Genomic DNA, 21,212 nt, shown 5'->3' with positions numbered 1-21,212 from the left:
TATTTTAATATTATTTTAATAGATAGTTTAATTTATTTTTGTATTATGATATAAGGTAAAGACTGCTATTTCAATATATTATTTGAACATCATTCTCAAGACAGATATTTTTAATGAAGTAAATGTAATTTTGCTGTAATATCTCACATGTTTTGTAGGAAATCTGACACACAGTATATCAGACAGACCTGAGATCTCACAGCTGTTTCATTCAAACACAGACAGAAACACACAGCAGATGAAGATATTACAGGGTTTACTGCACAGAAAGATTATTTTAATTATTTATTGGACTGTCTTTCTGGAAGGCTTACAACAAGCAAAAATATGCTGCTCGCCGTCAGAAAATGAAGTTATTGCAGAGTTATAATAGAATTACAGTACTCTAGAGAAATTAATTAAATGTGTACAAGTGGCGTCAGGCAAAGACAAAGCAGTAGGCTGGGATTGAGAAACGCATGCAGACTAAAACTCAAACACAACATGCAAAGGAAAATATTTTTTATTATTTATGATAGATAGATGGATAGACAGACAGACAGACAGACAGATAGATAGATAGATAGATAGATAGATAGATAGATAGATAGATAGATAGATAGATAGATAGATAGATAGATAGATAGATAGATAGATAGATAGATAGATAGATAGATAGATAGATAGATAGATAGATAGGATGGATGGATGGATGGATGGATGGACGGACGGACGGACGGACAGATAGACGGATGGACAGATGGATGGATGGATGGATAGATGGATAGATAGACGGATGGACGGATAGACAGTAAGATGGATGGATAGATAGACGGATGGATGGATAGACAGTAAGATGGATGATAGATAGACGGTTGGATGGATGGATGGATGGATGGATGGATGGATAGATAGACAGTAAGATGGATGGATGGATGATTGATAGACAGTAAGATGGATGGATAGATGGATAGAGAGATAGATGGATGGATAGATGGATAGATTGATGGATGGATGGATGGATGGATGGATAGATGGATGGATGATAGATAGACAGTAAGATGGATGGATGGATGGATGAATGGATAGATTGATAGATGGATGGATGGATGGATGGATGGATGGATAGATGGATGGATGATAGATAGACAGTAAGATGGATGGATGGATGGATAGATGGATAGATGGATAGATGAATAGATGGATAGATGGATGGATAGATGGATGGATGATAGATAGACAGTAAGATGGATGGATGGATGGATAGATGATAGATGGATGGATGATAGACAGTAAGATGGATGGATGAATGGATAGATGGATAGAGGGATGGATGATAGATAGACAGTAAGATGGATGGATGGATGGATGGATGGATGGATAGAGAGATAGATGGATGGATGATAGATAGACAGTAAGATGGATGGATGGATGGATAGATGGATAGATGGATAGATGAATAGATGGATAGATGGATGGATAGATGGATGGATGATAGATAGACAGTAAGATGGATGGATGGATGGATAGATGATAGATGGATGGATGATAGACAGTAAGATGGATGGATGGATGGATAGATGGATAGAGGGATGGATGATAGATAGACAGTAAGATGGATGGATGGATGGATGGATGGATAGAGAGATAGATGGATGGATGATAGATATACAGTAAGATGGATGGATGGATGGATGGATAGATGGATAGAGGGATGGATGATAGATAGACAGTAAGATGGATGGATGGATGGATAGAGAGATAGATGGATGGATGATAGATAGACAGTAAGATGGATGATGGATGGATGGATGGATGGATAGAGAGATAGATGGATGGATGATAGATAGACAGTAAGATGGATGATGGATGGACAGATGGATAGATGGATAGAGGGATGGATGATAGATAGACAGTAAGATGGATGGATGGATGGATGGATAGATGGATAGACGGATGGATGATTGATAGAGAGTAAGATGGATGGATGGATGGATAGATGGATAGAGGGATGGATGATAGATAGACAGTAAGATGGATGGATAGATGGATAGAGGGATGGATGATTGATAGAGAGTAAGATGGATGGATGGATAGATGGATAGAGGGATGGATGATTGATAGAGAGTAAGATGGATGGATGGATGGATAGATGGATAGAGGGATGGATGATTGATAGAGTGTAAGATGGATGGATGGATAGATGGATAGAGGGATGGATGATTGATAGAGAGTAAGATGGATGGATGGATAGATGGATAGAGGGATAGAGGGATAGAGGGATGGATGATTGATAGAGAGTAAGATGGATGGATGGATGGATGGATAGATGGATAGAGAGATAGATGGATGGATGATAGATAGACAGTAAGATGGATGGATGGATGGATGGATAGATGGATAGACGGATGGATGATTGATAGAGAGTAAGATGGATGGATGGATGGATAGATGGATAGAGGGATGGATGATAGATAGACAGTAAGATGGATGGATAGATGGATAGAGGGATGGATGATTGATAGAGAGTAAGATGGATGGATGGATGGATGGATGGATAGATGGATAGAGGGATGGATGATTGATAGAGAGTAAGATGGATGGATGGATGGATAGATGGATAGAGGGATGGATGATTGATAGAGTGTAAGATGGATGGATGGATAGATGGATAGAGGGATGGATGATTGATAGAGAGTAAGATGGATGGATGGATAGATGGATAGAGGGATGGATGGATGATTGATAGAGAGTAAGATGGATGATGGATGGATGGATAGATGGATAGAGGGATGGATGATTGATAGAGAGTAAGATGGATGGATGGATAGATGGATAGAGGGATGGATGATTGATAGAGAGTAAGATGGATGGATGGATAGATGGATAGAGGGATGGATGATTGATAGAGAGTAAGATGGATGGATGGATAGATGGATAGAGGGATGGATGATTGATAGAGAGTAAGATGGATGGATGGATGGATGGATGGATGGATAGATGGATAGAGGGATGGATGATTGATAGAGAGTAAGATGGCTGGATGGATGGATAGATGGATAGAGAGATAAATGGATGGATGATAGACAGTAAGATGGATGGATGGATAGTTCATGGACAGACAGATAGATGTTTATTTAATTATTTATTTTTGTGATGTTATTATTTATTTTTTAATAATAAGCATATAATAATTTTATTTCATTTATACTCTTTCATTTATACAATCTAAAAAATGTAAATACCTACTAATTATTTTATTTATTAATTTCTTTATTTCAATATCACCTTCAAATAGTGTTGCAACAAGTGATAAATGTCAGGACATTTTGCTTGATTGCTATTTATTTCGTTTCGCACTCTGTAGCTCCGCCCACAGTGCAATCACATTGGCCCAGACAACTGCATATTGAACATGGAATGTGTTCTGATTGGCTGCAGTTCTGTCTCATTGTTTGTATAGGAAACAAAGTTAGAAGTTGAAGAATCTGTCATTTTAATGTCTTTTTGTGCTGGTGGTTGTTTTTATCATAGCAGCAGTAACTGCTTTTACGGATGCTGTGTGTTCTGTGTTGTATGTGGATTTTTTTTGTGCTGTACATCAGGCAGGACTATCAATTAAGCAAACAAACGCACAGATAAGTGTGCGAGGATGAGGGGAAGACAGAAGCTGGAGGAAGGGATGTGGGATTGGAGACAGTATCCCGACTGCAGCCAAACACCTTAATTGTGATGCATTCTCCGGGTTCGCTCCTGTATGAAGTATCCTGCTCTGATGCCATATGGTGTCGCATGGAACATTTAACTTGTCAGCTGTAATGGATTGTTCTGGAAGCAGATTTTAGCTGTAAGCGCTAACGGCTCGTCTGCGGGCGGCTGTATGAAGGATCGCGAGGCGCCGCGCGAACGATTCGCCTGGAGACGCTGACCCGTGTGACTCTCAGATTTACCCAGCATCCTCGGCGGCCCTCGAGCGGCTGCTGTCAGAAGCGCTTGCGTCGGACAGGAGCGGGTGAATAGCGGTCAGTTTCACGACGGGCTTGACCTGAACATTATTCTGGGTTAAATGCTTAAACCTGCTCACAGAATATGCGGCCTGCTGTCGATTACCACACAAAATGAGCTTTACTTAGAATGCAACAAAAAAAGGATGTTTTTATAAATTATTTATGGTGGATTGTATTGAGGCCCTTCATTATTCTATCTACCTTCATGATTGAGGCCCAAAATATGCCAAATTATTGATATTGTAAAACAGCCAAAAACATTAATAGATTTAATTAAAGATCTGTTTTATTTCTAATAACTGTTAATATATTTTTACTGTCAAATATATTTTCATATTTTTACTGTCAAAGTCTAGTTTCAATCTCACTGCTGATTGTTCAGTGATTGATTGTAATTTTAATTTAATTTATAACTGCTAATTTAGTTCAATTTTTAGCTATTTATTTGTAAAATGTGTGTGTATAGTAATGATTTAAAATATTTAAAATAATAAATAAAAATATTTATGATTTAAATATATATATATATATATATATATATATATATATATATATATATATAAACAAACTACATTTAACTAAATTGTAAATTTACTAAATAACTTTTAATCATTACTACATTTATTTAGTTAAATTTAGTTTTTTAATAATTAAAAACTTATTTTTAAAAAGTGTTATTTATAATATTTTAAAATATAAAATAACTTTTACTTTATTTGATAATTTTTAACAATAATAGTTTTTTTCCAATAATTTATTACAAAAAAAAATACAATTTGCTACAGTTATATGTGTGTACATTTTTTTTTTATTATTATTATTGGCACATTTAAAATGAAAAGGTGTATATATTCAACATGTATGCATTAAAAGTGCAAGTGTAAAAATCACTGTGAAATTCAGTGAAGCTCAGGATGGATTGATCCTAGAACGTTCCTCGAGTTGAGGACAGCTGTAAGATCTTGAGATGTTGTTATTGAAGAGCGTCTCCACACATTTCATGGACTTGTTTAGTTTCCGCAGGGAACACAGAGATTTACACCTTTGAACGCCTGTCAACATGACACATGGAAATATAACACAATCACACACACACACACGTGCTTCCCAACAATCCAGATGTCCCGCTCGAGTCACGTCTCAGGTGTGTGAAGCGGCAGACGTTTGAGACGCAGTGACAGGAGACCAACTTTCAATCGCGTGTCAAGGCCAAAACATGAGAATAGAAGGACAGAAAAGTTCCATTTGTTAACATTCGTTAACTACTTAACACACTGAAAAAAATGGGTGTAGGATTACTTTTTAACAGATTTTTTTTTTAGTTTTCTCTCAGAAATGGCTAGTAAATTTTAAAAATAATTGCCAAATAAATGGCATGTAATACATTGAATTAAATAAATAGATCGTAAAAATCCTAAATAAAATAGTATTTTCTTGTAAAACATGGTGCAATATTCTGTTTTATTTATTATTATAGAAATCAAAATTTGTATCTGTAAATATTATTTAACAGACCTATTGGGACCTATAATATTTTTTATAATACTTTAAAAAAATAAATTTACAAACATTAAATAATTTAAATTTTTAAAGTTTATTTTTAAATAATTGCAACAAATTATATATACATACATATTATATACACATACATATATATGATTTGTTGCAATCATTTAAAAATTTACTTAATTTAAATGATTTAATGTTTGTAAATTTATTTTTTAAGTTATTTATCATTTAAAGTATTATATTACAAAATAATTTAATGCGATATTGTAAAATGAGTCAACTTTAATATTAATGAATTACAAAAATAATTTTTACAGTGCATAAACAGACTACTTCTAAACTATTATTAATGTTGTTAATTTACTAACATATTAAAATCAAAAGTTTTAAATCTCTTAATACTATGAAATGGACATTGAATAACAATGATAACCAATGAATAAATACTGTAAATATATTTCTCATTATATTGTTAGTCAATCCATTAAATAATGGGATCTTACTGTAAACATTTACAAAATCGTCGACAGATTACAAATGAGATCTCGATTGTTTCTACTAGATCAAGTGAGGTTAAATTGTTAAAAAATAAGTATTTATGATGTTAGTTATTACATTTTTATCATGAAGACAAATTATTAACAATGTACATGATGGGTCTTCCGGGCAAAAAGTGTAGTTTTTAAACTTCTTATTCTAACATTAAAAAAAAGTTGTGTTTAAAGTTGTGTTTTGGGCCATTATGCTTTGGCACAGTATCTGTCAAACGATCTAAAACCGAAAGCACAACATGGCTTAATCCCTTCATCAAGTTTGTTTTTCCTGCGTGTTTCAGCATAACAGCATTTCACTAGATTTGCAGTAAGACATGTTTTTTTTATATTTTGCAAGTAACATTTTTAGTTTGAAAACATACTTTACGGTACAAAGATATTTGGATTTTAACAATGTGTAAGAACAAGCAACCTATTTGCGAGGGATTGATAGTATCAAACAAACATAAGGTATATAAACCAACAAGATAAAATAAATGAAGATAAAGAACAATAAATATATAAAATCTAAATAATGAATACATAGATAATAATAGCAAAAAAAAAAAGTAAGACATGTTTTTGTAAGCCTGTTTTTACTGAAGCTGGAGTTTTCCGTCAAACTAAAAGCTTAAAAGTGCAGCAGGAATTGCTGACAGCAAGCGGTTTAAATGCAGTCCAAATTCAAAATATCTCTTTCAAGTGTAGAAATTATAAAAGAAGTATTGTAATTTTCTCTACTGTAGTGTAAAGCAAAAATAAAATACCTAGTATTAAATATTCATTTTCATTTAGTTTACACAGCTATTGTGCTATTACTGTCATTGTTGTTATTATTACATTTACATTTAGTTATTTAGCAGGCACTTTTATCCAAAGTGACTTACAAATTAAGGACAATGGAAGCAATGAAAATCAGTAAAAGATCAATGGTATAACAAGTCTCAGTTAACCTATCGCAGTTATTATTATATTCAAATTTTTTAGGCTTCCTAAAACACCAGTGTGAATGCAATTTAGACTGAGACAGTATATCACAAATAAAAAGAGCTTTGAGTCCCCTTTAAAGTTCGGGTACAAGTCAATTCACTGACTTTTTTTCTGACTTAAGTGTTCTTAATTAAGAACATGGGTTGGAGCTCAAAATGCATTATTAGATAAAATAATATAACTTTAAAATGCACAAAATTTCCATTTCTTTCCAAGTCTTCATTTGTCTTTTTTTTTTTTTTTCTTTATAGTGCAAAAAACATCGTGCCATATCAAGATATTATCGTATCGTGAGATTTTGATATTGTTACATCCCTAGTGAGCAGTAAAGCGTCCTGTTTGAGAGTGAGAGGTGTTTTGTATTCTGCGCACAACGCTCTGTGTGATTACCCCAATCAGAGCCACTGCCAAAGCTCCTGAACCCAGCTCTCCACCTGCTGGAGGTCCGTGCCAGACCCTCCATCTGCCCCCGGCCGAGCGCGCCGTCCTCGATGGAGTGGAACGCATAACCGAGGGGCTTCTGTGAAAGAATAGGGCCGTGAGATGCTCCTCCGCAGGCCATGAGTGTCCAGAGCCAGCAGAAGTTTTGGAATGTGGCACAGTTTGGGAACGCACCGGTGTTGTTTGGTTCCCAGTAGGGATGTAACGGTACACAAACATGACGGTTCGGTACATACCTCGGTTTTGACGTCAAGGTTCCAAATGGTTTCGGTACAGCAGGAGGAAAATTACTAAACATATATAAATTATTATTATTATATATATATATATTTTTTTTTTAATTAAACAATGTTTTACTGAAAAAATAGCTTTTTCTTTAAATAAATTCAATTAGAATTTTAATTATTTAATTTCAATTAGCAGTTTTTACATTATTTTCTAAATTATACGATTTCTATTTGTTGTTGAAATATAATAATTTACAGAGTGTGTGTGTGTGTGTATATATGTGTATATATATATATATATATATACACAAATATAAAAGGGCTGTTAATAGATTACAATTTTTAACCACGATTAATCGCACCCTTTTGTGTGATTAATCGCGATTAATCGCACACTTATCATGAAATTAAGCGTATACCATTTATCTTGCTTAATCATTGTTACTGTTTACTATATCCAGCAAAATAAAATAGACCTTCCAATATCACCTCAGATAAATGGCAGGTCAACACGCTTTTCAAAACCCAAGAATATTTTTAAAACAGGCGCTTTTACATTTGGTTTTGAAGCTCTTCTGCCATCGTCTTGTCTTTTTCACCTCACTCTTATCAGTCAGCTCGACTCACTCTCCTCATGTGATAAAATGAAATCTGATCCGTGATGCGCAACTGTCTAAGCGACTGATAAGGAGAAGCCTAAAACAGGCCCGAGGCCCGGCCCGCGTCTGAACTATGACGTTAAAATTGGCCCGAAGCCCGGCCCTAGGGACATAAAAAAGTAGGAGCCCGACTTTAAATTAAATTTAAAAGAATAATAATTGGGGGCTAAAAGTGTTTTGTAATGCAACATGTACCGAGTAAAATATTACTGTAAATTGATTAATAATGCCTTACACTACTGCGTTACAGCAAAAAGTAATACGTTACTGTAATGCATTACTTTTGTAACGCCTTACTCCCAACACTGCTTAAAGACTATATAACTTTCTCATCCTCGTGCACTAAAAACGTTGAATAGATGCATTTCTTTATGCATGAAATATTTGAATATAAATTTGTTGTTAATTGCAGATAAACCATAGTTCTGTCATAATTCTGTTAAACCATTTCTGTTACAAAGTATTGTGGTGCCTTACACAAAAAATAAAAAACATTTGAAGAGTCAGGACTGATGTTTGCTATAGTTAGGCCAGAGCTACTAAAATATCAGTTTAATCAGTGAATCTTAGATTTTGTATTCTCCTGGGTGCACAAACTGCAGATTATGTGAAAATTATAATATAAAAATATGAATTTATCGGTATCGGCCATGAGAAGGACTTAATTATCGGTTATCGGTTAAAATTTTTCATATCGTGCATCCCTAATTTAAACTATACTGATAATTGGTCTATGGAATATTAGTACTATGCAGCTTTAACCAATCAGAAGACAGGAGGGTGTTTGTTTCATAATGAGGATGATATCATGATGAAGCAGGCGTCTTATTGGTCAGTATCAGATCTCACTCGGTGCAGTACGGCGCAGGTTTCCCAGACTCCTCGGCAGCTGTAGCCGCTTTCTCCAGCTGTTACAGACACGTCACCTGCTCTGCCCGTCTCTCTCTCTCACATAAAGCCACTGCAGGTCCATAATTACTGCCACCAGGGGAGGCAGAGGAGCCATTAGAGACCCTGGGAAAGAGGGAACACACACACACACAAACACTGTTTATAACATTCACTCTATTACTGAACGTGAGAATCTCTCCACATTGACTCTTAATTCATATTCCTGATCCTGTTAGTGATTCGTCAGTGATGTTGTTTTAAAGAAGAATTTCACAATCATTCATCTGAATGTAATAACTATGAAACATTATCAAGAAAAAATAATATTAGCCAATTAGATGCATATATTAGTTTACGAAAAGTTGTTTCAAGGAATGCCAGGTACGTTTAAGAAAGAAAAGAGAGTCAGTTTTGATTTCATGATGAGTGAATTTCTCCCTGAATAAATATACCGATGGAAAGAATAAAGATAGCACATACATTAATTAAATGTCTTGGAGTTCGTTACGTGTTGAGGTGGTGAACAGACCACACTCTCTGCCACTCTGTGTTTTATTTCTGGCGCTTGGCTCTCATAGTTACTTATTAGGACTCAGTCTGAATATTAATTGTGTGTGCGCGTGTGTGTGTGCGTCCCCTCCAAAGCTGTTCCACTTCTTGCTTTCATCTGAATTTGCTGCTTGAGTTTTGAGTGTTTCTCAAACAGGTGCTGGACAGCAGCAAACATCAGCAGCAGCAGCTGTGCAGATAGAGAGACACCTCAATCCTGTCTCTCTCTCTCTCTCTCTCTCTCTCTCTCTCTCTCTCTCGGTGTCTCTCTGATGTGTTTACACCTCTCTCCTGTCTTTGTTCTTCTCTTCTCTCAGTCTACAGACTTTAGGTGAAGTTACCTGCAGTCGCTTTTACACTTATATGAATGTATATATTTGTGGATTGAGTCAAGTGACCTTTATTTATATGTGACCCTGGACCACAAAACCAGTCTTAAGTCGCTGGGGTATATTTGTAGCAACAGCCAAAAATTATTGATTTTTCTTTTTTTGCCAAAAAATCATTAGGATATTAAGTAAAGATCATGTTCCATGAAGATATTTTGTAAATTTATCAAAACTTCATTTTTGATTAGTAACATGCATTGCTAAGAACTTCATTTGGACAACTTTAAAGGCGATTTTCTCTTATCATAACAAACCATACATCAATGGAAACTTTTTTTATTCAGCTTTCAGATGATGTATAAATCTCAATTTCGAAAAATTGACTCTTATGACTGGTTTTGTGGTCCAGGGTCACATATAGCACTTTATACAATACAGATTGTGTCAAAGCAGCTTCACAGTATTAAACAGTAAAATAGCTTGTTGATAATGCAACTTAGTCGAATGTCTAGCTGCTATAAATAAATTATTATTATTTTTTTAATAAATACATTTAAGTAAATGTAACTTAACTATTATATAAGTAAACTATTTAAAATATTAATATAAACAAAAAACAATATAATATAATACATTTATGTGTTCATATTTAATGTAATATTAATTTTAATAAATATATATATTTAAAGCACACACACATAATAATATAATATTAATATATGCATTTGTTTATTTATTTTTTTATTTGTTAATATTTTATCATTGCTTATATTACATGTGTTTGTTGTTTGTTTGTTTGTTTGTTTATTTGTATTAAAATATATATATTTATCTCAGCTAGACATGAATTAATATCCACAAAACTCAGTCCTCTATTCTGATTTCATGGGTTATATCCATATTTTCACACATTAAATTCAGATGGTTTCACCTGCATTGGCTGCTGCATTAAGTGTTTAATCAATCAGTCTGTTCAAAACTTTCCGAAAAGTTGTCACATTGATCTGCAGTCGTTCATCCAGCGTGTTGTAATTCAGCTGCATCAGCAGCAGCGAATGTATCGCTCTCTCACTATGCTTTTCAGGCTTTTATTATTCATTCATGCCATAATTATCAGGGTATGTTTCTGAACTGGACTGCGTTTTATTTTCCAGCAAGATCACCTCAAGGGCTAAAATTAATTCAAAAGGACATTTTTTATTAGCTTAAGTCTATTAAAGGCTATTAAACAAGCTTATTCAAATCTGCGATTTCCTTTTATAACTGCTCTGAAGCCTTTGGGTGTTATTGAAGCCTTTTTATTTCATTTAATGTAACGTTTCCAATGCCTGTTAGCGCTTCTGTACGGCGTCCAGAATACAGTATTTCACTTCTGTTTGCTTAAAACACACTTTGGCAAGAAACATGCTCCTTGAGCTCTTGAGAAGACATATAAAAAACGAGGTGACGTTTTAATTCAGATGGAGAAGGAAATGTTTTCAGACGTTTGCTGTGAGATTTTTGCAGGAGATGAGCCTTATCGTATCAATGCACGGTCGAACTGCGTTTCGCCTTCTGTCACCGGCGTATAACGGCGGGTAATTGTTCTGACAGTGAGTCGATGCGCTCTTTCCAAAAAAGAGGTGCGCGGTACAAACAACAGCTCTCGACCTGTGCGCTTGTCTCTGCACTTCAAATATCCACGCAAACAGCGACTTTCCCCTCGTAAAGCCATGCAAATGACGAGTTATCGGCTAAGCCCTGTTCCCACTTGGCATGGGTCCCTTTCTGTGTGTCTTTCCCATGCTGTACAGATGTGAATTTTAAGACCATTTAAGCACTCTTTTGCACAAAGTAAGATGGCGAGCTTTAGCGAGACGTTTCTTTGTTCATTGTTCGGCTAAATTGTCTTGTGATCTGTGATGTATTTTATTGTCGGCATAAGTAATCCCCACCGCCGCTTCGGTTTTGTGCTTTATTCCGTATATAAATACAACACAGAACATTGTTTCGGTTTTTAGGCTCGACAAAAACAAGCTCCGCGTTCTCATTGTGTGGAATCACACAACAAATCCTTCGCAAAACAAAGAGGAACTAGAAAAACGTTGCGTCCTAGTGTTAAAACAAAAGACGTGAGAAGTAGGAGACAAAAGAGGACAGGCGATGATGTTGATTATGAGATTTACAGAGGCACCAATACAAGATTATCAGAAGATCCGCAGCTCTTCGATCGCTGCCGTTTGCCACGGGGCTTTGGCACTGCAAACGCTGTCACCGAGCCAACAAAAAATCTGCAGTGTCTGCCGCATTTTAGCAGCAGACGCACATGCACGCCGATCCGGTTCCAACTTTTCCGCTCGCACATAATTGTTCAACTTTATAACTAATGCCAAAACTGTAACGGTGGCCGAGGTTAATACTTCACTGTGCCAAACGTGCCAAATTGCCAAATGTATTCAAAGCGACGCAACCCCTGAACGCCACCGACAAACTCAGGTGCGATTGCCAAGCGCCCCCCGGAAGGTGCTCGTGATGTTTTAGGGTTTGGTGATTATATTGATCTGCGTACGGGTCGGGGGCCGCTTAATGAGGGCTGTTTTGCATGGGGGTTTCTGCCTAGAATGCAATCAAGCGCTTTCAAAGGAACCTAACAAGTGCATGGCTCCCCCGCCGGCACGGTGAATTTTAATGCCCCTCGATTGACTATCGATAGCGCATCAGCTTCGGTTTCCCTGAGCCAAAATCTCAACGGGTCGCGCCGATGGAGCGACGTGCAAAATTCATTTTTGATGCGGCGTAAAGAGCGAAGGAGGACAATGTTTTTAGGGCGTCATGCATGTGTGTGTGTGTTGTTTTCGACGCCGGCTCCCTGTGGATCCATGCCTTCTCCTTCTGTACCTTTCAGACTTTGTCGGCACGCTGGCCTGGTGCCCACTGATGTCATGGAAACTGTTGTATTAGTACGAGTGATTCATGTCCATACGGCCTCCCCCACAAGCGATGGGCTTTTTTTAACCCTTCCCCCTGTTTTAAATAATTATCCTTGGTTTGCGTTTCCACGCAGCCTCATTGAACTCGAATGGACGTGATGACAAGTCTAATTATGTGGTTTTGAGGTTAGAGAAGGTGTCTGTTTAGACTCTGTACACATTTAGTCTCCCACTCCGAGCGCTTTCGGATCTGATAATATCCCGTGTGTTCGAACCTGCGGAGTGTGTGTGGCTTTAAAGGGTTTTTGTGTAAGTTTTGGCTTGGAGACATGAAAAGCTCTTTGAGCGCTTCTTTAAAGATGAACTTGGCACGAGAACACAGTGGCACATCCAACCCCCGAACCTCGACCTTGACCAATCAGGGCTCTCCGGAGTTGCCCGTGTGCCAGCTTCACTTTCATAATTCTATCAGAGACGCCGCAGCACTCCGACTCGTCTTCCAAAACGCGCTACCTTGTCTTTTTTCCTCGTCAAACCTCACTGAAACTATTTTAAGCCGATGAGCTGCTAAATGCATTTGGGCTTTTTCACGTCGGAAATGTGCCGCTGGAATCAGGCGTAAACACCAAACCGCATCCTAAAAAATAACCCAGTCCGGTTATGCATGTAGCTTTTGTAAGTGTAAAAATAAATAAAGCTTAATAAAAACATAACCCAACATGATGCAAATTATATTGTAAAGCTTTCTTCATTCACAATATTGTACATTATTTAACATTTGACCTAGACAAAGAAAAACACATTACCTTTGTGTACAGGAACAATTTTTTTCTTGTTAAAACCACTTAGTGTAAGGAGAGGCCAATTACACACTTTTTTTGAAATTGTAATTTGAAAGTATAATTTTTTTTATATTACAGCCTAATACTAATACTTTTTTTATATTTCTATGTATTTCTAATTTCAATATATTTCAAATTTCTCTCTATATAGTATATATTCTGTCAATTTATAATGTGATTTGCAAAAAAATTGAAATGTCGGCCTGACCATGCAGGCCTGAGCTGTGTTTTTTCTTTCATTACCTCTGCTGTAGCACGTTGTTTAAGATACAGATATTAATTTAATATCTGACATCTCTCATAGATGCCGTATAACTGCGACTCCAGGAATATTTAGATTAGCTGTCAGATACTGTTAGTTACTGGAAAACCAGCCGAGACAATCAGAAGTAAGAAAAGCACAGAAACGCTCACACACTCTCTTTTTCTCGCAGTAAATGTGAAGTCCGTCCTGTTTTCGCACCTGCTCTCAGAGACATCAGTGTCATATGCGGCTTTATGTTTCTTAAAGCCTCTCGCACAGTAAGGTTATAAGAAAAATGTCACTTTGTGTGCATCTGAAACTAGTTTGATTATTAATTACGTTTCTTCTGTTTCATGATGTTTTGCTATTAGTAATTAGTCTCTTATGCAAGAATTACATTGCAGTTATTTATTTATATACATTTACATACAATCAAAAGCAAAGCTTCTCATATACAGAACAAATTATTTTCATTAATTTATTTAATTTCATATTTTGCACTTTGAGATTAATTATTTTTTCCTTCATTTCAACATAAACAAAAGCATTAATATGTATGCATTTGATTGTTGCACATCAAATGTGTTGTCAGTGCTGTCAGTCAGGATATTTGACTAATTTTCACAGTATTTCTACGCCGCGATGAATAGAATAAAGCCGGTTGTTGTGCGTGCGGCCCGTGGCTTTGGCTGTGTTTCAAACGCGTCTCTCACGGTTGCGGTCTCGGCTGGGTTTGGTGGGCCTGCGGTCGGGTTTATGTGCTTTCTGTGGCCGCAGGTTGTACTGCGGAGGGTCGGAGATGAAGGGCGGACTCGCTGCATCTCCCCGGGGCGAGAGAAGCGCTCCGTGAGCGCAGACCACGCATCAAACAGGATTAAAACCCGAGGAAGCCCTGCCACGCTGGAGCCGTTCCATATTTGTTTTCCGTGTCGGGATGGGGAGAGCAAAACATTGTGTAGCTTAATTTTCTCCAAGAAATTGCCTGTCAAGAGACATAATTTCCAAATTATTGTTCATTATAAGCTGCCCTCAGATGCCTAATAGAGCCGCCGTTTCTTCCTCCGGTTATCCAAACTACAGATCCGGATGTCTTTTTTTTTTCCCAGCACAACTCAAATGAGTGACATTAACAGTTTTTCTGCTGCAGCAACTGTGTTTGTGTTTCAAACCTCTGAAATGCTGTGTTTGTGTGGCTGTTTTGAGTGTCTTCAGGCTTGATGCCATCTTTTAAAATGGAGGATAGTCTCTATAAAATGATTGTGGGTTGTTTTCGATTAGGTGTGGAGGTTAGTTAAGGAAATACAGGCCTAATGTGTGTCTGGGATTAAGGTGAATAACTTTTATTGTTTAGAAATTACTATTTTTATTCTGCAAGGATGCATTAAATTGATCAAAAGTGACAGTAAGGACATTTATCATGTTATATCAAATAAATAGAATCTATTTCAAAAAATGGGTTTTTCCATAAAAATATGAAGCAGCACAACTGTTTTCAACTTCATATTAAAATGATTTCTGAAGGATCATATGACACTGAAGACTGGAGTAATGATGCTAAAAAAAAATCAGCTTTGCATCACAGGAATAAATTACATTTTACTATATTCTCAAATAGAAAACAGTTATTTTAAATTGTAATAATATTTCACAATTTTACAGTTTTTATTGAATCTTTTGTTGTTGTTGAATAAATGCAGCCTTGGTGGGCAGAAACGATTTCTTTTAAAAACACCAAAATTTTAAACGCTTGTCCATTATGAACCCATCGTGGATGACGACCTTTGACCTCTTTCCCTTTTTATATGTTATTATGGTTTTTATTTATGACTACATAAATTCAAGATGTGTAGGTTAGGTTTGGTTAGTATAAATGTGTTAAATCACCAAATATGTAACTCTCAGATGTGTATATATTTCATAGACTATTATTGATTGTTTATCCATGCAACAATCATAAATTGCAGTAGCTTTGTTTCTCTTTTTTTCAGTTTGTCAAAATTATAAAGTGATGACATTTAACATTATTGCACATCAGATGAACAAAATCACATGAAATATTGTGATTTATAAAGAGGATTTTCCCCCAATTCCTGTTTTTGCTGCTGCTTTTTTTTTTTAGGCTGTAACATGACAATCTCTGTGCTCCGTCTTTATATCTGAAGTTGTACGTTTAATTTGCGTGTTGTGTGATGCTGTGGTTTGTGTACGGAGCAGCTGTCTGATGTTCATGTACTGAGACGCGTCCTGTCGATCGCATGTCGCTTTTTTGATGAACTGTTTCAGAAGGTTAAGCACATTTTTTATTCCGTCTCTCTTTGTCTCTCTTTCTGTCTTCCTCTCATCCCTGCCCCCCCCCCCCAAAAAAAACTCTGGCACGGATGAATCTGGCTGCGAGAGGCTGCGTGTGTGAGAAAGACGATTATGAGCGGCACCTTTCGCTCTGCTGATAACGGCCCGTTTCTGCGTTAATTCTACCTGCTTGATCTCAGTTTGGCAGCAATCGTCCCAAAATCGTCTCAATCGTGGCACTTTGTGTTGTAATGATCACTTTTGAATGCAAATCAATGTTTTTTTTGCGGTTTAAGCTAAAGATGTGCCTCTGTTTTGGTCGTGTGTTTTTTTTACGCCGAGCCAAACTCGTGCGGATGGATGTGATAGATTGAACGTAATCTTCATTTTGTCAACACGATTTATTAGCGCAATGAGCTATGGGCCTAAACAAGCAAAATAGCTTGTTTTTGTGCTTCTCAGCAGTTTTTCTTGAGGAAAACGTATGACGTCTGTATTTCGCATAACATGTACTAACGACAGCGATGATACGCAGCTGGTCCCGAGAAACTCTGGCGCAATAGAAACTCTGAATATAATCCATAATCTGCCGGTGTCGATGAGTCAGAGCGGGTTTGTCTTTGACTAGCTGATGATTATGAGCCAGTTATTATCCATAACAAAACCACTTATTCACGGGGCACGTGTTCTCCCGTGTAATGAGGGGCTGTCATGCGTGTGCTGAAAACACCCTCATAGCCTGTCAAAACCGCAGAGAAACTTCAGCGTGATTCAGGCGTCCTTGCACAAACAGAGGGAGAATTCAGCCCGTGCTAAAAGTCAGAGATCACAGCAAAACGATATTATTAGTGTTAAAATATCAGAGGATAAACAAAGACACAAGCTAAAGAGGGAACATGAGAAACCAGCGGCAGGAGAGACACCATGAAAAAATTTAAACAAATGGGTTTCAAGTGAGTTTTATCAAATTTAAGGCCATAAAAAGTCTTAATTATCAATATGTAAGAGGTCCTAAATTTGGTGACGGACGTACAAGAATTGTAATATGACCTTATGTGATCATTCAACTTTAAAAGACTGCGATTTAATTAAATAAATGTGATCGCTGCACATTTAATAGAAAAACATCCAATATCGGTCAATCTCTCATACACATTTGTGCCAAAAACTGTTTCAAAACACATGTAGTTACAGTTAGCCTGTTGATTTTGCTCGAGGTATTTGGGTTCTTTTGGTGATTTCATATTAGCGGAAAGAAAATATCATATACATATGTAAGTGTTTATTTTATTACACTTTATCTTTTTAGCCTTATAGATTTCAATTGCAACACATATCTCTAAAAGTTTTTTCTCCACTTCAGCAGAACTTACATACACCAAAACTTACAGTTTTATTCCGATCTATATTCTGAAGGTTTTTACTGAGGGGTTTGTTCAGAAATCATTCACACTGGTTTATATAACATTTTAGTCCTAAAGACATGGTGAAAATGTCGTTTTTCTGTTTGGTGATGGTATTTTTCAATTTATGCCGTAATAACAAGAGAAATCCCAAATCCCTACTATAAAAACATTTAACTCTAATATGTTAACAAAACGAAACAAGATTTTGTCATCTGGCTTCATCCAGTATTCATATTTATTTTCTGGAAATTTGTGCACATTAGTGCATATTTAATTAAACGATGCCTCATTTTCATAATTAAACATACCATTTCAGAAATTTAGTAATACAAAATAAATTGTCCTTATTTACTGTGATTAATCTACATCGGGAAGTATGTAGATATCTATTAGTTAACATTTTTACCGTATTCATCTATGATTTCTTGTCTTAACTAAGTATAGATTAAGTATGGATTTGTTCTATATGGACGTATGGTGTTCATTTTATTTGTGCAGGTCTTAAATCTGATTTCCAAAAGCTGATATATTGTAACAAGCTAAAGAACAAACTGATGTAAAAGCAAACAAAAGAAAGAAAGAAAAATAGCGAGAGCCGTACACATGCAGCATCTGTGCTCAATGTGTGTGTTTTTCCGGAGTGATGTTCCATCTGTGGCATTCCTGTCCTATTCCAGCTCTCTTCCGGATTTCATTCCCACTTCCAGATTCACGGTCCTTTGGATTAGCAGGATTTATAAAGATGTCTGAATCCAGCAACACGTCAGGATCTCTCAAGGAAACATAACAACAGTCCTTGGAAACTGTTAAACATTCTAAGAACAAGAAAATGGACAGATCTCGCTGAATGTGATTCACATGTGATATTTGTCCATGTATGAAATGTGTTTTAGACATTTGGCATCTGTGTGCAGTCAAATGTACAGTATTGAAATGAGCGCAGTGATCATCATGTGTTCTGCATGGTGATTCAGATCAATGCTGCAGATTTTGCTGTGTTTAGACGCAGGTCATGCATGTGGTAGTTGTTGACCTCTTGTTTGACCTTTGAGGATTCAGTGTGTTCTGGGACGCCACCTGGTAAATGTTCAGATCACAACAGAGTACAATGAATCCTGTGTGTGGAAGAGCTTTATACTTGGATTTTGTGTTATTTTTTTGTTCTGTGTGTTTTTTGTTCTGATTCGGCACATGTATTCACCATAGTAGAAAACTGAAAAATTCACCATGGTACCCATAGTTCTTCCTGCAAAAATACCATAGTAACAGTACAGTGCTAAGTGAGTTTTAGCACCACTGTCATTAAAAATGAAAGCAAAATTACATTCATTCAATTTGTACAACTGTAAAGGTCATTGCATATTGAGTCCGAAATGTTTGCATGTGTTTTTCCTTTTTTTCATATTCCTCTTACTTTCCTATCAAAATGCATGCTACGGATGCGAAAACGCAGAAAATCGAACCTGATCCGAATGTTTTTATGATGGACGAAAGTTTCGGAGGCAGTGTGTAAATGTGATTGACACAATATGAGGTTATATTTATTTTTTAACGTGCGAAAATTTCGGACTCAGTGTGCAATGAGTTTAACTGTTGCCACTTTTTGAATTATGGTTACAATGGGCATTTGTTTTGGACCAATAAGTGTTTTTACATTTTTTTTTTTCTTTAATGGGTAGGTTTACATCGTGAAATAGCTTTGGTGTCTTTATTCAATTGGCCTGTTGCCACATAAAACATTTTATTTAATTTATAAAACACAACTGCTAAGATTGTCATGTTCATTTATGATGATTGTAGAGTTATAATGATGGTAGTATGCACAGTACTTTGTTTTACTCTATGGTCACTGGTAATTGTTGAGAGATGGTAGAAATTACAGTGTTTGAAGGTTAACAGTAGTAAATAGCTTTGTTGTCTTTATTCAGATGGGCATGTGACATATAAAATGTCTAGAAAACACACCTGCTGTACTTATATTTATCTTCATTTATGAAGATTCTAGAGTTTTAATGTCTGAAGGATGTTATTTACTCTGTGGTTACCATGGTAATATTTTGAGCGATTGGAGTTTGAAGGTTTACAGTAGTAAATGCCTTTGTTTTCTTTATTAAATTAGGCTTTTGACACACATTTTACATTTTATTCAAGATGGTCGTTTATAAAATGCACCTGCTGAGATCTTCATTTGTAATGATTTTAGAGTTTTAGAGCGATGTACTGTTTTAGAGTGATTTTTTCTTGCTACGAATGCGAAAACGCAGAAAATCGAACCTGATCCAAAGTTTTTCATGACAGACAAACGTTTCAGAGGCAGTGTGTAAACATGATTGACACAACGTGAGGTCATATTTATTTTTTAACGTGCAAAAATTTTGGACTCAGTGTGCAATGACCTAGAGAGAGATTTTAGAGTTTGAAGGTTTACAGTATAAATAGCTTTGTTGTCTTTACTCAAACAGGATTTTGTTGCATGAACTGTCTAGAAAACACAACTGCTGAGATTTTCATCTTAATTCATGATTTTAAAGTAATAATGACTGTAGTATGTTTTTTATTTTACTCCATGGTTACTATGGTACATTTTCATGCGGTATGGCAATGACTTTAGTAGTTAGCGTGGTGAATAGCACCGTTGTCTTATTCAAAAGGCCTCTAGTCACATACATTAAAATGCATTTTGGCTGTTTCAGAGATTGAACTCAGGTCGGTTGCGCAGGAGAACATGAGCAGGACTCTGTAATTGGGCTCATTTGATTATGACTGGATGAGGTCACAAGACTTTAACAATATTTGCTGTGTGTGTGTGTGTTTGGCGGCGGTCCCGGCCAGGCCCAGTGCAGCTAAAGGCAGAACGCATTCAAGCATGTTCCTCTATATAATTAACAGCCTGTAGACGAGTGTTTGTGAGACTTTGAGAAGGTCTTTATTCTGCTAATACCAGATTTCACATGCCCGCTTGCCTCCAAAGAGAGGCCTGCTTGTCGTCGAGTTCCCTCGCGCTTCTTTGTTCTCTTAACAGTCGCAACATCAGTAAAAAAAAAAAACAAGTCAAACATCTCCATTCTCTCAGACCAGAGCAGCTCATCGACGCTTGATTGTTCATCAAAGCGCTTGACTGTAATAACCTGAGCTTGTGATGTTTGAGGCGTTTGTGAGCTTCACGACAGCTGTCCGCTCAATTCATGCGACCGCCGCTGATTTCTGAGTTTTTCCAGTTGCGTTCTGTTTGTTTTGGCTTGTCCTTGCAGGTTTAAAGGACTTTTTAGAAGCTTATTTTTAGATTTTATTGAAGAATAATTCATTAATGTGCTAATGATCCTATCTCTGTCTCTTTAAACAGGTAAAACGGAGCGAGCGTCGTATTCTTATGGACGGGACTCCAGCATTCACGGCTGTCAGGTAAGA

At 36.4% G+C, this 21,212-nt stretch overlaps 2 protein-coding genes across 6 annotated transcripts in view; one reads left to right on the top strand and one right to left on the bottom strand.

The window, feature by feature from the left end:
* Window positions 1-21,212, bottom strand: part of LOC306861931 (uncharacterized protein) — a 1,169,885-nt gene that overhangs the window by 838,971 nt on the left and 309,702 nt on the right. The window contains exon 2 of the mRNA XM_079404431.1: window positions 8,369-8,653. The gene's annotated coding sequence lies outside the window, so the exon portion shown is untranslated. The remainder of the gene's footprint in view (window positions 1-8,368; window positions 8,654-21,212) is intronic.
* LOC306861928 (transcription factor 4-like) overlaps window positions 1-21,212 on the top strand; it is a 169,853-nt gene that overhangs the window by 62,080 nt on the left and 86,561 nt on the right. For all 5 annotated transcript variants that reach the window (XM_079404424.1, XM_079404423.1, XM_079404426.1 and 2 more), the window contains one exon: window positions 21,148-21,206. In XM_079404424.1, the coding sequence (XP_079260550.1) occupies window positions 21,148-21,206 (59 nt within the window). The remainder of the gene's footprint in view (window positions 1-21,147; window positions 21,207-21,212) is intronic.

The sequence above is a fragment of the Barbus barbus genome (assembly GCF_936440315.1).
Source record: "Barbus barbus genome assembly, chromosome: 43".
Classification (NCBI taxonomy): Eukaryota; Metazoa; Chordata; class Actinopteri; order Cypriniformes; family Cyprinidae; genus Barbus; species Barbus barbus.
The sequence above is the reverse complement of the archived record's forward strand: the minus strand, read 5'-3'. Positions and strand labels throughout refer to the sequence as shown.